This window comes from Macrotis lagotis, chromosome 4 (genome assembly GCF_037893015.1).
Source record: "Macrotis lagotis isolate mMagLag1 chromosome 4, bilby.v1.9.chrom.fasta, whole genome shotgun sequence".
NCBI lineage: Eukaryota > Metazoa > Chordata > Mammalia > Peramelemorphia > Peramelidae > Macrotis > Macrotis lagotis.
Window position 1 is genome coordinate 249521910 of NC_133661.1, and position 13845 is coordinate 249535754.

Genomic DNA, 13845 nt, shown 5'->3' on the forward strand with positions numbered 1-13845 from the left:
CATGGCCGGAGTACATTGTTATTGTGTGTATAACATGCCACGTCTATCCTAACTTTAGATTTATTCCCAAAATTCCCCTTTTGTTTTTGGAGAAAGGTTTTCAATGTCCTGTTTGCACGTTCTACAATAGCCTGACCATGGGGGTTATAACATATTCCTATTATATGTATAATGTTAAATTCCTTACAAAAGGTTCCAAAAGACCTAGAAACATATGCTGGACCATTATCTATTTTAATGGTAACTGGGGGAAACAGGAGATCAAACAAATAACAACAATTTCCATTTTATTCTAGGGGACATTAATTTTTCTTTTCTTACAGTGGCCCCTATGAAAAATCTGTAGAGACAGTCCTGCTTGCATGAGCAAGTCTCTTCCCCATAAGATCATGGGAAGTCCTTGTATCACATGTGGTCTAATTACCTTAGTTCAAATCTGGCTTCAGACACTTAATAATTACCTAACTGTGTGACCTTGGGCAAGTTACTTAACCCCATTGCCTTGCAGAAACCAAAAAATAAAATAAAAAATTAAACATTAAATTCTTAACCTACATGAAATATAATGTTTCCATGCTGACATCTCATTCTCTTAAAGTTAACATTATAAAACACTAGCTGGAAGAACACAGCTTTTCACAATCTCTCCGAGCCAAAAAAACCTTGAGATATATAACCTTGTTGGCAAGGTATTCTCCAGTTTTCTTATAACAAATCTTTATAAAGGTGATGGATAATACTTCAATTCATTCATTATTATTGTAACACAATCTTAAAGTTTCAAAAAATTGACTGTTCTTATACAAAGTTTACTAATTATACATAACACATTTGAATTGAATGTGTGTTCCCTTTACTCCCTAAAACTTCTGTAATACATAAAAATTTCTTGAGAGAACAGATGTTTCTAAAATCCCTTTTTATGATTATAAGATTTTCTTTATAGTTCTCTTAATAATCTCATAAATTCCAAACTCATATTCAAAATTACCTTAAATTATTTTCCTTTTCAAAAATATAAAATTTTTCAAATACTTATCTGTATCAGTGCTAACTTCTCAATGCTCTATAACTTTTTTAAATTAATTTTTATTAAAGATATTATTTGAGTTTTACAATTTCCCCCCCAATCTTACTTCCCTCCCCCCCACCCCCCACCCCCACGGAAAGCAATCTGTCAGTCTTTACTTTGTTTCCAGTTGTACCTTGATCCAAATTGGGTGTGATGAGAGAGAAATCATATCCTTAAAGAATTAATGCTCTAACTTAAAAGACCTTTCTATCCTCATTGACAAATGAATGATGTTCTGGGAATTGGAGATTCCTCACATTTTGAGATATCAAGGTAGTATATGCACTAATTATTTAAACATGCTAATTAAGGCCAGTCCAAAAAATAATTTTAGGTACAATTTCAATTTCTTCTAGGTCCCTTATAAGTATAATTTGCCAAATCAATAAATAAAATTCTATTAGTCTATAAGAGACAATAGAAAATAATAGAACCCCTTCTCTTCCAAAAACAACATGATTCTCAGGAAAATCTTTTTTTTTTGGCATCAATCATGAGTTTTGGAAAAAAAGATCTAATTTTGAAAAGAGAGAATGGAAAGAAGACTAGACAATCAGAACACAGAGAAAAATAGGTCTGAGAGACAGCTGAGAGTCTTTCTCTGACTGTATTTTAAAGCAAACATAGATACATAAACGAAGTCAGAGCATTTAGAACCAGAGAGGCCCCCCAAATCCAAGGAAACTCCACTCTGCTCTCACACTAAACAAAAAACAACAGGATAACATACTCCAGATAACATACTCCAGCAGAAAAACAAAACAAAACACCAAAAGTGACAAATCTTCCAAGAAACCAGAGGAAAAATGAAGAGAACATTCCATTTTTCACAATACATTTTTCCATTCAAAAGTTTTGATATCTATTCTTGATTTTAACTAAAATATAACTTTTGAGAAGGCAATCAAAAATCCCTCAACCTAATTGGAATATTCCCCATCCCCCTTCAGCTTAGAGTAAACCAAATAACTTCTTTTTAAAGGAACAGCCCTAAATCTTTTCTGGGAGGGGAGTCTTCTATTTTAAAATCCTCAATCATCCCATTATTTTCTGTAACAATCAAATTATGTATTTTAAAATGACCCTGATTATCTTGTCTTTATGATATTAAATAGCATTTTTTTAACATTTTATTTTATCAAGGCTTCATGAAACAATTCTCTCTTATCTAGTGCTTTTTCTTAGTTCCTCTGTTAACTTCAAGCTCTAGATAATCGAGCCATGAGCACACTGATCTCTCACACCCCTTTGAACTGCCTTTATGGTTATCATAGGTCTAGAGGACTGTATTTTTTCTGTAAACATTCCCATTACTAGTGCAGAATCTGAATTTTCTAATATTCCTTGTGGTACTATTTGGTTGACTTCTATCTATATGATTTTGTAGGGGATTAAAAATGGAGATTTCATTCACTTCTAATATAGCAACCTGGATATGTAAGCCAATATAGTCCATACTTTTTGTGTTTACCACCAAACATTTATTACTATCTATTTTTGGTTCTTGTATAGGAAGAGTGACTTTGGTACCAGCTCTAATTAAATAATTTCCTCTGGAACAGAGATTAATTAAGAATGCTTCCTGTGAGAGGTTAACTCCTGATATATCTTTCTTAATTCCTTTGTCCCTGAGCTGACCTCTTCCTCCATTTCTAGCATTCCCCATTTGTTTTCCTAGGCTGATGGGGCTCAGCCCAACATCGGATTTAAATGGCATTCACTTGCCCAATGGCCTGGTTTTTTGCACTTTGGACAGGGAATTATCGGCTGAGGACCTCCCCTTTTATTTCTACAGTCCTTGTTTATATGTCCAATCTTTCCACATTTAAAATACTTTATATTTTTTTTTTTTAAAACCTCAAGCCATGGTTTGTGTCATGATTTGTGCAGAATAGGCAGCAGAACCAATGCTGGAACATTTTTGAATCATTTCCTCCAGCAAAACATCCCGCCTACTCCCTATTAAGGCTTTTTTTAGTCAGCATTACAATTAGTTCTTATTGTTTTAACATCGAATCTATGCCAGGGAGATCCCCCCCATGCTTTTAGCCACTGCATCCTGCATTCCTGGGTTTAATAAGGCTACCATAGTTCTGCAGTCTTCTGTAAATTCTGACATCTTATCTAAGACCCAGGGAGATGCTTTATAAACAACTTCCAAATATTTCTTTGTCTCTAATTTCTACTGTACATCCCTGCTTCTTCAAAGCCTTATATGAGTTTATTTATCTGAAACTCCTAGTACTTGTCCCATGATAAGATTTCTCTTAAAAAAAAAACATCTCTTTTCTTCCTCTGGGCATTCCACCGCGCTAATCTGCATTTGAGATAAAAGCATCACAACAGTCCCTAGTTTTTGTATACTCAGCTTGTTTTTTCTTTTACCCCTTTTATGGGATCTTCAATGATAGGTCTCTCATTTCTTTGAGCAATTCAGCGTTCACTTCCATCTCACCAGTCTGTATATACTGGGCTGCAGCTGGAGACCTCTTGTTTCTAGAGACTGATCCGCCCTGTGATTGAAGTAATCTTCCCCTAATCCCCTGGGTGCCCCACGTTATGGGCGCCACTTGTATGGTGCACCGGCTACTTGGACTTCTCTGCCCAGCAGTGAATGGGACGGGAGGCCGAGATGGTAAAGCACTCCGACTTTATTAGGGTCACATAGCTGCTTATATCCTAGTCTACTTCTGTACTCATGGACAACTCATGCTACCAGCTTAAGCACCAATCATATTAAAGATTACACGTTGGTTGGATCATTACACATTGGTTAAACAGTTACACATTCTTATACATACTTCGTTGCTCTTGCTATAATGCGATTCTTGATCAATGTCAGGAGATACAAAGGAGCTGGGGGTTTGGGTCATGTTGGCCACCTGAGAAACTTAGCCAGTATGTTGCAGAACAACAAGAGATCAAGAGGGTTTTTAAACCATTACCTTTGTCATTTCACAGCTGTGGTCCTCAAGGATCCCTAACAACCTACTTCCACAGAATTCAGAGTATGTTACAATGATGTCAGAAATAGAATTACTTTCATTGCAGGTTCTTAGATTCCTATTATCAAATTAATGACTCAGAAAAATCTCGATATACTTTTAAAGAGATAGTAGCTTTGGTATTCTCTTTTGGAAGAATATCATCTTAATAGGTCAGTTAAGACAACCACATTGTTAGATAATTGCAAGAGGAGTTAAATGAGAATAATAAATATGTGAAGATATCCAAATGAGTGTTCTTTATCACAAATCACAAATCAGACTTTCAAGGAGAGAGGGCTTTAATTTAGTCTTTTCATTGTTCTTAAGTCTCACTTCCCATAGAAATAATATAAAGTACTTTTGTTTTAACCTAAATTTACAATTCAGTGAGAAATTGAAACTTCCTTCTCTTAGGATGAAATGGGGTTCCTCTCCAATTCGGGCATTGCATCCAGGTCTGGAGAGATGTACAAGTTCTATTTCTAGTTCCATCCAGTTCTAATCCTGTGGGCTGCTAAAGAGAAGGTGCTGCTCGAGGGGCCACCAAGCAATTCTTTAGGTGACTGCTTTTCAACAGCAGCGCTTCCGTGGAGGAGGAGGACGGTTCTTGATGGTTTTACATTTTGGAATGTGTCTGTCAGCCACTTTAGGGGCAAAGTGGCGGCTGCAGTGGGGGCACTGAATGTAGTCAGGGTTTTCTGCAGGTGGCATGGGAGGCAAGTCTGAAGGATTCCCACCCCTGGCAATTACCTGTTGCACTTCACGAGCTTGACGGAGAATTCGGATGAAAGATTCATGTTTTTGTCGCCAGTTACTCTTCTTTGGTGGATCTGGCTATAAAGTGAGGGGAAAATGTTAATTCTTTCTAACCCCAATAAAAATGGGTGCTTAGTGTTGTGATATAATTCCTGAATATTTTTTTAAAATCTCAAAACAAAAAACTCTAAGGTGGTGGCAGGAGAAGAAGAGAAGGGGGCTCTTAGAGGCCCCACAATAAAGCACCCCTTAGTGAGAAAGACAAGGAGAATCTTGCTAAGATAAATTATAGCAACCTATTGAAAGAACTAAGTTAGAAAAAAAAAGGTTTCTATATTTTATGCTTTGGAGGGATGAGGAAGGACAAAGTAGCCTTGATAGATCAATAGTTAAGTGAAGATGAAGGGCTAATAGAAAAAAACACCTGAATAGTGATAACTGCAGTATTCAGATGATGATAGATTTATCTTTCCCATTATATGAAAGTATAGGTCCTCAATGGAACTCATTCTTCCAAAATGACTTGCTTAAATCTAGTTAGTACAACATCACAATATCATTTGTGTATTTTGGTTTTGTTTGTTTTGGCAAATGGTGGAGAGACAACTGTTTTTTGCTTGCTATTACTCTTACTAAGAAATTTAGAAATAGAACTTTTTAAGGTTCTACCCAAAATGTACCAATTGCAAGGTAACAAAAATGCTATTGTGATAGAACATTAAATAATATTATCAGTAAAAAAAAAAACAAACATATCAGAATACAAAGAAATCAGCTCTATTAATGGAAGAAATGCCTAGAGACTGAAACTTTGTGATATAAGTTATGATAGAAGTCAGATCTTGGAGATAGTTTTCTAAACAGGCACCCCATTAAAAGTCCCTCCTATCATCTCCCTACTCTTTACATGAATTTCAGAATTCTGGAAGAAAAAACAATGTTATGATTGGGGGCATGAAAAAAAGAGGCTGGAAAAGGAGAGCAAGTAGACACTTTCATAAAATTATAGAACTTTGAGTTGGATGATCTTTTGGAGATCATCCAATCTAATTTCACTTGGCTAATAAAGAAAAGGGCCAAATAAGGTTAAAATGACTTAACCCCAAAATGGCAAATTAGGAGTAGGATAGATGGGAATCTAGAAGCTTGGTCTCCAGACTGATTCTTATTCTAATTCATTTCAGTAAATATTCATTAATTTCCTCATAATCCTCCTTGTAAATTTCATTTACAAGTCTCCTTATATATAATCATTCCAGATGATAAATGGTTATAGAAAAATCAGAAGCTGGCATAGAAGCAGCTTGTATTTTTTTTTTTGCAGTTGTCAAGGAAAAAACTCCCAAAGTCTGCTTTTGATGTACTCAGAATCTCTTTACCTATGAAACTATAGAAAAATTATAAGATGCGTTAACAAGTTGTTTAGAAAAAAAAATCTGGCAAACAAAAAGTTAAAGCAACTCTTCAATGACACCAACAAAACTGAAGGCAGTAAACAGTAATACTACTTAAACAAAGCATATGGGCAAGAGTGCTAATTAAAAACTTTATACTAGCAAGGCGGCCGAGCGGTGGGCGCAGCGTTGCAGAGATGCAAATCTTTGTGAAGACCCTGACAGGCAAGACCATCACTCTTGAGGTTGAACCCAGTGATACTATCGAGAATGTCAAAGCTAAAATCTAGGACAAGGAAGGTATCCCACCAGATCAACAACGTCTGATTTTTGCTGGCAAACAGCTAGAAGATGGCCGGACTCTCTCTGACTACAACATTCAGAAAGAGTCCACTCTGCACTTGGTGCTGCGTCTTTGCGGGGGCATCATTGAGCCTTCCCTTCGACAGCTGGCCCAGAAGTACAACTGTGACAAGATAATCTGCCACAAGTGTTATGCCCTCCTGCACCCCCATGCTGTAAACTGCTGCAAGAAGAAGTGCAGCCACACCAACAACCTGCGCCCCAAGAGGAAGGTCAAATAAAGCCCAACCATGGGTCTCAGTTGTGGTTTGGCTCCCTTGACTGAAGTGCTCTTGAGTAGTCTGTTGTAACAAGGCCTAGTTCCGGGTTTAATGGGGCTGTAATGTCAATAAAATCCCCTTTTAGTTGAGAAGCTAAAAAAACAAAACAAAACTTTACACTAACTTTTAAACCTGTATGTTCTATTATCTTACAAGGTCTACTTCTATTAGATCTTATAATTTGTACTGTTTAGTATCCTGGTAATTTGAAATTTGCTTTAAATACAAGTTTTTGAAAAACAAGTAACTTGGAATTAAGAATTGTCAGTACTGATTTTTTTTTAATTCCCAGGAAACCTAAAAACCAAATTTGTGCAGGAAATGACAGTGCTTCACTATCAGCCAAAAAAGTCAGGATTCTTGCAAGATTTTTACATGATTCTAGCAATTCAAAAATGAGGAATGTGTGAGAAATGCACAAAAGAATTCTACAGAGTTTAAGTTACTTAACTTTTCACAAATACAAGACAGTGGTGTTACATTCAAGCTTAATTTCAGATTCCTTCTTACTTCCCAATTGCTTTTAAAAGGTGAAGAAATTGTCCCTATCTCTTTGATTACCTTTCCCACTCCCCACCCATCCTCTATCATAAATAAAATCCATAAGTTTAGCTGAGTTACCTTGGCTAAAGTTGGGCCTTTCCAGGTCAGATATTGTTCTAGTTCAGTGCCCTTAGCTCGAGCCTTGGATGAGTCAAAGACTTTCCTCTTGGAACCCTGGGCCTTGCTGCACACATTTGTATGCTTCTCTAGCCTTAGCAAGAGAAACTTTCGCCCACAGTGGCTGCACTCACCAAGTTCTGGTTCTTCAGTTGAAGAGCCAGAACCTGAGGAAATTGATAGCTGTGATAAAGTAGGAGATTTGGGTAAAGAACTGCCAGGATCCTGTTGGTGGTGTGAAAATGGCTCAGGGGATGATTCTGAATTCTGATCTCGGATTTTACTTTCCTTTCTGAGTCTTTGTGTTCCATGACTAAAGAACTGTGAACATACTGAGGATGGACTAGAATTCTCATGGGACTCTTCATCACCTCTGCTATAACTATTGAAACTCTCTTCAGAGCTGAATTCTGGTGAGAAGATGAGTTTAGAAATGCTGCTGCTGCTACCTGTGACTCTTCTCCTCAGAAATGTCTTTCTCTGTAACTCTCTTTTTTCTTCTTCTTCTACATGTTCTTTTTCTTTTTGGATCCTTCTAAGTTCTTCCTCAGTCTTCTTCAACTTTTCCCTTAGGAGAGTCTCTTTTTTCCGAATTTCTTCCTCTAAGCTCTCACCCTCTGCTTCCAGTTTTTGAATCTGCATTAGCTCAGTTCTGTCTAGATTTGTCAAGAATTTATTGGGCTGAACCACTGGCAAGGGAGCAAGAAGCATCTTAGTTAAAGATGAATTCCCTCTATTCTGTGAACTAAAGTGGCTAAGTGAGACCTCTTTTGATTCAAATGGTTTCAGGGAATTTCGGGAGTCAATCCCAATGTAAGTAGCACTCAGTGATTTTCGGTGAAACACTGGTTTCAGGGGATAAGCACGATCCACCCCAGTTCTCTTTTTTGTGAAGGGCACTGTTTTTTCCTGGTTATTTGATTTGGTGTGCTGAATATGGACCCCAACTGAATAAAAATCCCCACTTCCTGGACCCTGCTGATGGTTTCCTGAGTTCTGCTGGCTGTTTTCTACAGAATGGGAAGAGGAATAGCTGTGGGCCTTAGGAAGGGTATTTTGCCTTTTGTGAGTAAAGATGTTCTTCAGCTTTTCTTCTTTATCTCTTAGAAGCTTTTGCTGAAAATTGTTTTTCTGGTGCTCTAGCCGAGACTGGTGGGTAGAGCTGCTTTGTTCATAATGAGTTTGCCTACTTGAATGGAGTTCTGATGCTTCCAATTTGTTCAAAGGAAACATCATGTCCACATGTGGACATGGAGCCAACTGGAGACCAGCCATTCAACGCTTGAACTGAAGCCTGAGAAAGAATCAAAATCAGATTCCTGTTAAGACTTTGATGCTGAGCCTGAGAAACTGAAACAGAATTCTAAGTTGCTTTCCCCTACAATCTCCTTTACTTTTTTCCCCTATCGCATTACTAGGGGTGCCAAGCCTGATAAAAGATATCACTGTATTGCTTTTTCCCTTAAAATAGTTGAGTGTCTCTTTTCAAAGGTTATGTATTCAACAAAATTGTCTCGGCTATTTAGTACATTAGTTAAGGTACGGTATGTCTCCTAAAGGATAAAGTTGCTGCTCCAGAGTCTCCCGAGTCACCATTTAGTTAATAACAGTTGTATCATGGAAAGAAAAAGGTTTTAAGATTAGGATTTTAATTATCTAATTTTTTAAATCTTATTTTAAGTTTAAGAAAAGCAGGGGGGTTGAGAGCAGGTTCACAAGCTGTAATAAAAAACACTTAATGCAGCTCAAGTTTCAGAAACTCCTGCTAAGGAACGTAATGGAAAGAGGACTTAGTGTAAGGATAACCTTTCTCTGCCATGTAGTAGTAGGCAAGTCACTTAACCAAGACTCATTTTTTTTTCTCATCTTGAAAATAGAAATAATGCCACATCAGGGGGGTTAGAAAGATCAGTGTGTTAAGCAATTTGCAGACTTTAAAGGGAAATGGCAATGCTTATCTGAGGAAACAGACCTACAGCAAGCACAAACTGAGGAGTCTGCACACCAACTCGGGTTTTCCCTTCACAAGAACACGAATGCAAAAGTCTGAGAGATGGGACCAAAAATGGTCCCGGGAGGGAGCGAGGAGGGAGCCCCATTTGCCTGGGGCGTGTGCCCGAGCTTCCAGAGCGAGTTGTCACTGGAGCCGATAGATCCCCTTGGACGGTGGCTCAGGGGGTGGGAAATGGAGGCTGGGGGTGACGACGGTAATTCTGAGCCTGGGAAGCGGACCCAGAGAATCTACGAAAACTGCACAGCTGCCCAAAGCGGCCTAGGCCCGGGGGGTGGGCAGGCGGGGGGCAGCTGGGGCGCCCCGTCCGGTCTTCGCGCTGCTTCAGCCGAGGCACAGGGTGCGGGCACCGGGCAGTTCGGCTCGTGGGGGTGGGAGTGCAGCTCTCCTGCCCGGCCCTGGTACCTGAGGCTGCGCGGCTCCGCTCCAGCTCCGGGGCCCCCTGCACCGGGTGCCAGCCTCCCGAGCCCGACCCCCAACCGCAGGCCCGCGCACGAGCTGCCGGCTTCTCTGCGGCTCCCGTTGCCTGGAAACTGGGGGGCGCGGGAGGCGCGGCCTGGAGCCCGGGACCCGGGGCCGGGCATCGGGAGGGCAGTGCCCCCAGCGTAGCCCCAGATACCGGGAGGGCAGGTGCGCCTAGAGGCTGAAGCCGGACTCTCAAGGCTATCGAGGCCGCCGCGCAGCCCGGGTGGAGGAGGGCGCCCGGCCCGGCGGCCTCTCCTGGTCCCCGCGGCTCAGGGATGCCTGGATGCCAGGCCTCCTCGCAGGCCCGCCGAGGCTGGCGCTGCTGTAGCTGGCTCCGGAGCTTTCTCCTTAATTATCGTTTCTCTCAGCTGGGATGGCCAGTCAGGAACTGGCCAGCGCCTTTCTTTATCGCGCTCCCTTCCAAGCTGACCTGCCCATGGCCGTGGCCACAAAGGACTCAGCTCAGTGGGGGGCCATGGGGACTGAGGTCTACTGACAAGCAGCGAGCGCCGGCGGCCAGAAAGCCTCGGGAAATGGTCAGCAGAAAGCATGCCCTTCGAGCTAATGTTCACTTTGGCAAAAGCTTTGGAAAAGTCTTCTTTTAGAGTATTTACACCAAAATCCACGGGCATATTAAACGTAAAATCTTAAAATGTTATATTTATTGTCGTGTTATCGGTCAATTTCAAATTAAGCCTGGCTGTTTGGTCTCTGCTGCAAGCTAAAAAAAGGAACAACTTATGGGTGAAGATAGCAACCACGTAAGGTACAGGAGCATGCGTGACAGTGGAAGAAGGCACCCTTGACCCGTAGTCAGCTATCTAGTGGATAGTGCTGGACCTCGAATTAGGAAGTTGTTTTAGTCTCAGTTATCCGATTCTTTGTGTGACCCCTTATTGGTATTTTCTTGGCAAAGGTACTAGAGTGCTTTGCCATTTCCTTCTCAGGAAGCTGAGGCACACAGGGTTAAATGACTTCCCCAGGGTCACAAAGCTACAAAGTGTCTGAGCTTGGATTTGAACTCTGGTCCTCCTGAATCCAGATCCATTCAGATTCCATTCATTATGCCACTTCACTGTCTAGAGTGAGGCCAGTGCCACTGTATATAAATGATAGATAGATAGATAGATAGATAGATAGATAGATAGATAGATAGATGATACAGATATAGATAGCTATAGCTATAGATATATACATATATTCATGTATATACATATATGTATAGATATAGATAGATAGTAGATGCATGTATAAACAACAATGCATGTATAGATATAGATACACAATGTATATCAACATGTAAAATGCATGGAGGGGTGGGGTGAGGTGTATGTACCTATTGTTGTTCAGTGCTGACTTATCTGACCTCTGCAACAGGCAGAGAAATCCACTTTAAAAAAAACCCACTTGAAAACAATATAGAGACTCCTCTGAGCAAAAAAGAAAGTTTATTTTGGCTTTTCTCAAGAAAAGGGCACACTCCAAGTCTCACAAAGGTAGTGAAGATCAAGGAGCAAGATTATATGGCTAGTGGGATTCCCCCCCCCTTCCAACCTGATTGGTTAAGGTTTTCAGAGTTACAATTTTTACACAAAAAATCTACCCGGTAACAAAAAAAAAGAATAAAATGTTTTCATAGGATATTACTTCACCATCCAGATGGTGAGGATATCAGAAGAAGATTTCTTTTTTTTTTTAGTTTTTTTTTTGCAAGGCAATGGGGTTAAGTGGCTTGCCCAAGGCCATACAGCTAGGTAATTATTAAGTGTCTGAGATAGGATTTGAACCCAGGTACTCCTGACTCCAGGGCCGGTGCTTTATCCACTATGCCACCTAGCCACCCCCAGAAGAAGATTTCTAATGGCCTTTTGTTGTCTATCTAAATGAATTAATGTCTGAGTATGCAAGTCTTCTAAGAAACTCTACCATCTTCTTAGTTTAGTACTTTATCATCAAACAAGAGAAGGCAGTCTACTTTTCTCCCCATCTATCACCAGATAGGTGGCTAACTAAGAATGCAATTTCTCTTCTCTGGAAATATTCCACTATTTCCCTCCCTAACAGAATCAAGAGGGTGTCTTGCGAATGCAAGGTCTCTTTCTTCTAAGAATAGTCTAAAAGTAATAGTCTGTCTTTGTTTTAATGATTTTTAACCCTGAGAGGACTTCACTAGGAATATTAACTTTTTTTTTTTAGGTTTTTTTTCTGCAAGGCAAATGGGGTTAAGTGGCTTGCCCAAGGCCACACAGCTAGGTAATTATTAGGTGTCTGAGACTGGATTTGAACCCAGGTACTCCTGATTCCAGGGCCAGTGCTCTATCCACTATGCCACCTAGCCGCCCTGAATATTAACTCTTAAGAGGGAATATTCTACTCAAGAGTTACTAACTGTGTGACTGAACAAATCATCTTGACTTTGGTTTAGGTCAGTTTTCTTGTAAAATGGAAATATATTTGTTGTGAGGAACAAATAATATTTGTAAAGTGATTGGCACTAGGTAAATTCCATTTTCCTTTTTAAGGTCAGCAAGGAGCCTAAATTTTTGTTGAATATTTAAAACTAGAAAGAATCTTAAAAGATTTTCTAAAGTTGTCAAATTGTTATCTAGGCCCCGTGTGTACATAACATTACATAGTGCAGCCTGCATCAGTTTAAAATGTAATTGATAATTATTCAACAAAATAAATAAAAAATAGAATAAAACAGTGATATTACATTTTTTAAAATAAGTCAATATTAGGCTTACAAGGATCTTTATATTTCATGACCCTCACTTCTATCTGAATTTTGCCACTTCTGATCAGACCTAATCCTCATATTTTTACAGATGAGGAATCTGAGTCCCAGAGACATTAGTGACATATTCAAGGTCATGTGCAGATGGTATAAAATGGCAAAGGCAGAATTCTAATCCAAATACTCTCATTCCAAATCCAGGGAGAATTTTAATTCAAATATTCTCATTCCAAATCCAGTGTTCTTTTGAGAGCATTGCACCATCTTCTCTGACCTTGTAATTTGTAGCTATTGGGTTTTGAGGAAATTACTTAAACTTGGTATCAGTGGATTTATTTCTCAATTCCAGGTTGGAATAAAATGTTTCAAAATATTAGTCAATAGGGGTGGCTAGGTGGCACAGTGGATAGAGCCCTGTCCTTGGAGTCAAGAAGACCTGAGTTCAAATGTGGCCTCAGATACTTAATAATTACCTAACTGTGTGACCCTGGGCAAGTCACTTAACCTCATTGCCTTACAAAAAAAGAGGAAAAAAAACCCAAAACAAAATATTAGTCAGTGGATATTGGAGCTCTGAATACAAAACCTTAAATGGCAATTTAAAGAATGCTTTTGACTAATATATAAAGGACTAATACTGATGCTGCATATTTTTTTACTTAGTTTAATTCTATAAATAATGTACTTAAGTATAAACACCTCTCTTGCCTCCATTTTTCTCTGTTTACCTTTCCCCAGACAAGTCTTAAAATTTGACCTATGGGCTGAGATGATTGAATGGACTCAGATGTAATTCTGGAAGCAAAGATTGCTTGTTCTTTGTTTTGTCTTTTTGGCTGCACAAATTTAGTTAAGATCATAGTAAGGAAAGCTAACAGCAATTAGTAGTTGGTGGCATCCTAGTGGGCAGCTTCCAGGGAGCATTGAAGCTAGAAGCATCTATCCTTCCCAACCACAAGTTTACACTAATCTTTTTAAAGTGGATACGGTAGGATAGGACTGCAAAAGAATGGCAGCGGCTGTCTGATCCATCGTCTTCCTTTCACAAATGAGAAACTGAGGCACAGAGAGGTTAAGTGACTCGTGCAGAGGACTGGTAAGGAGGTGTCAGGCAGAATATGAAGTGACTGGCTTCTGAAT

At 39.5% G+C, this 13845-nt stretch overlaps 1 protein-coding gene and 1 pseudogene across 1 annotated transcript; one reads left to right on the top strand and one right to left on the bottom strand.

Moving 5' to 3' along the window:
• Positions 1–4340: 4340 nt before the first annotated feature.
• Positions 4341–10011, bottom strand: ZC2HC1C (zinc finger C2HC-type containing 1C). Its single transcript, XM_074235698.1, has 3 exons — positions 9909–10011; positions 7454–8786; positions 4341–4893 (listed from the first exon to the last, which is right to left on the bottom strand). The coding sequence occupies exons 2-3, from the start codon at positions 8765–8767 to the stop codon at positions 4630–4632; spliced, it is 1578 nt and encodes a 525-aa protein (XP_074091799.1). The 5' UTR covers positions 8768–8786; positions 9909–10011; the 3' UTR covers positions 4341–4629.
• Positions 6376–6934, top strand: LOC141522337 (ubiquitin-ribosomal protein eL40 fusion protein-like; annotated as a pseudogene).
• Positions 10012–13845: the final 3834 nt, after the last annotated feature.

Coding starts and splice junctions, on each gene's coding strand:
- ZC2HC1C (XM_074235698.1), bottom strand. CDS start 8,767: ATGGCTGGTCTCCAGTTGGCTCCATGTCCACATGTGGACATGATGTTT. Junction 4,894..7,453: donor AAGGCCCAACTTTAGCCAAG/GTAACTCAGCTA, acceptor CTCACTTTATAG/CCAGATCCACCAAAGAAGAG.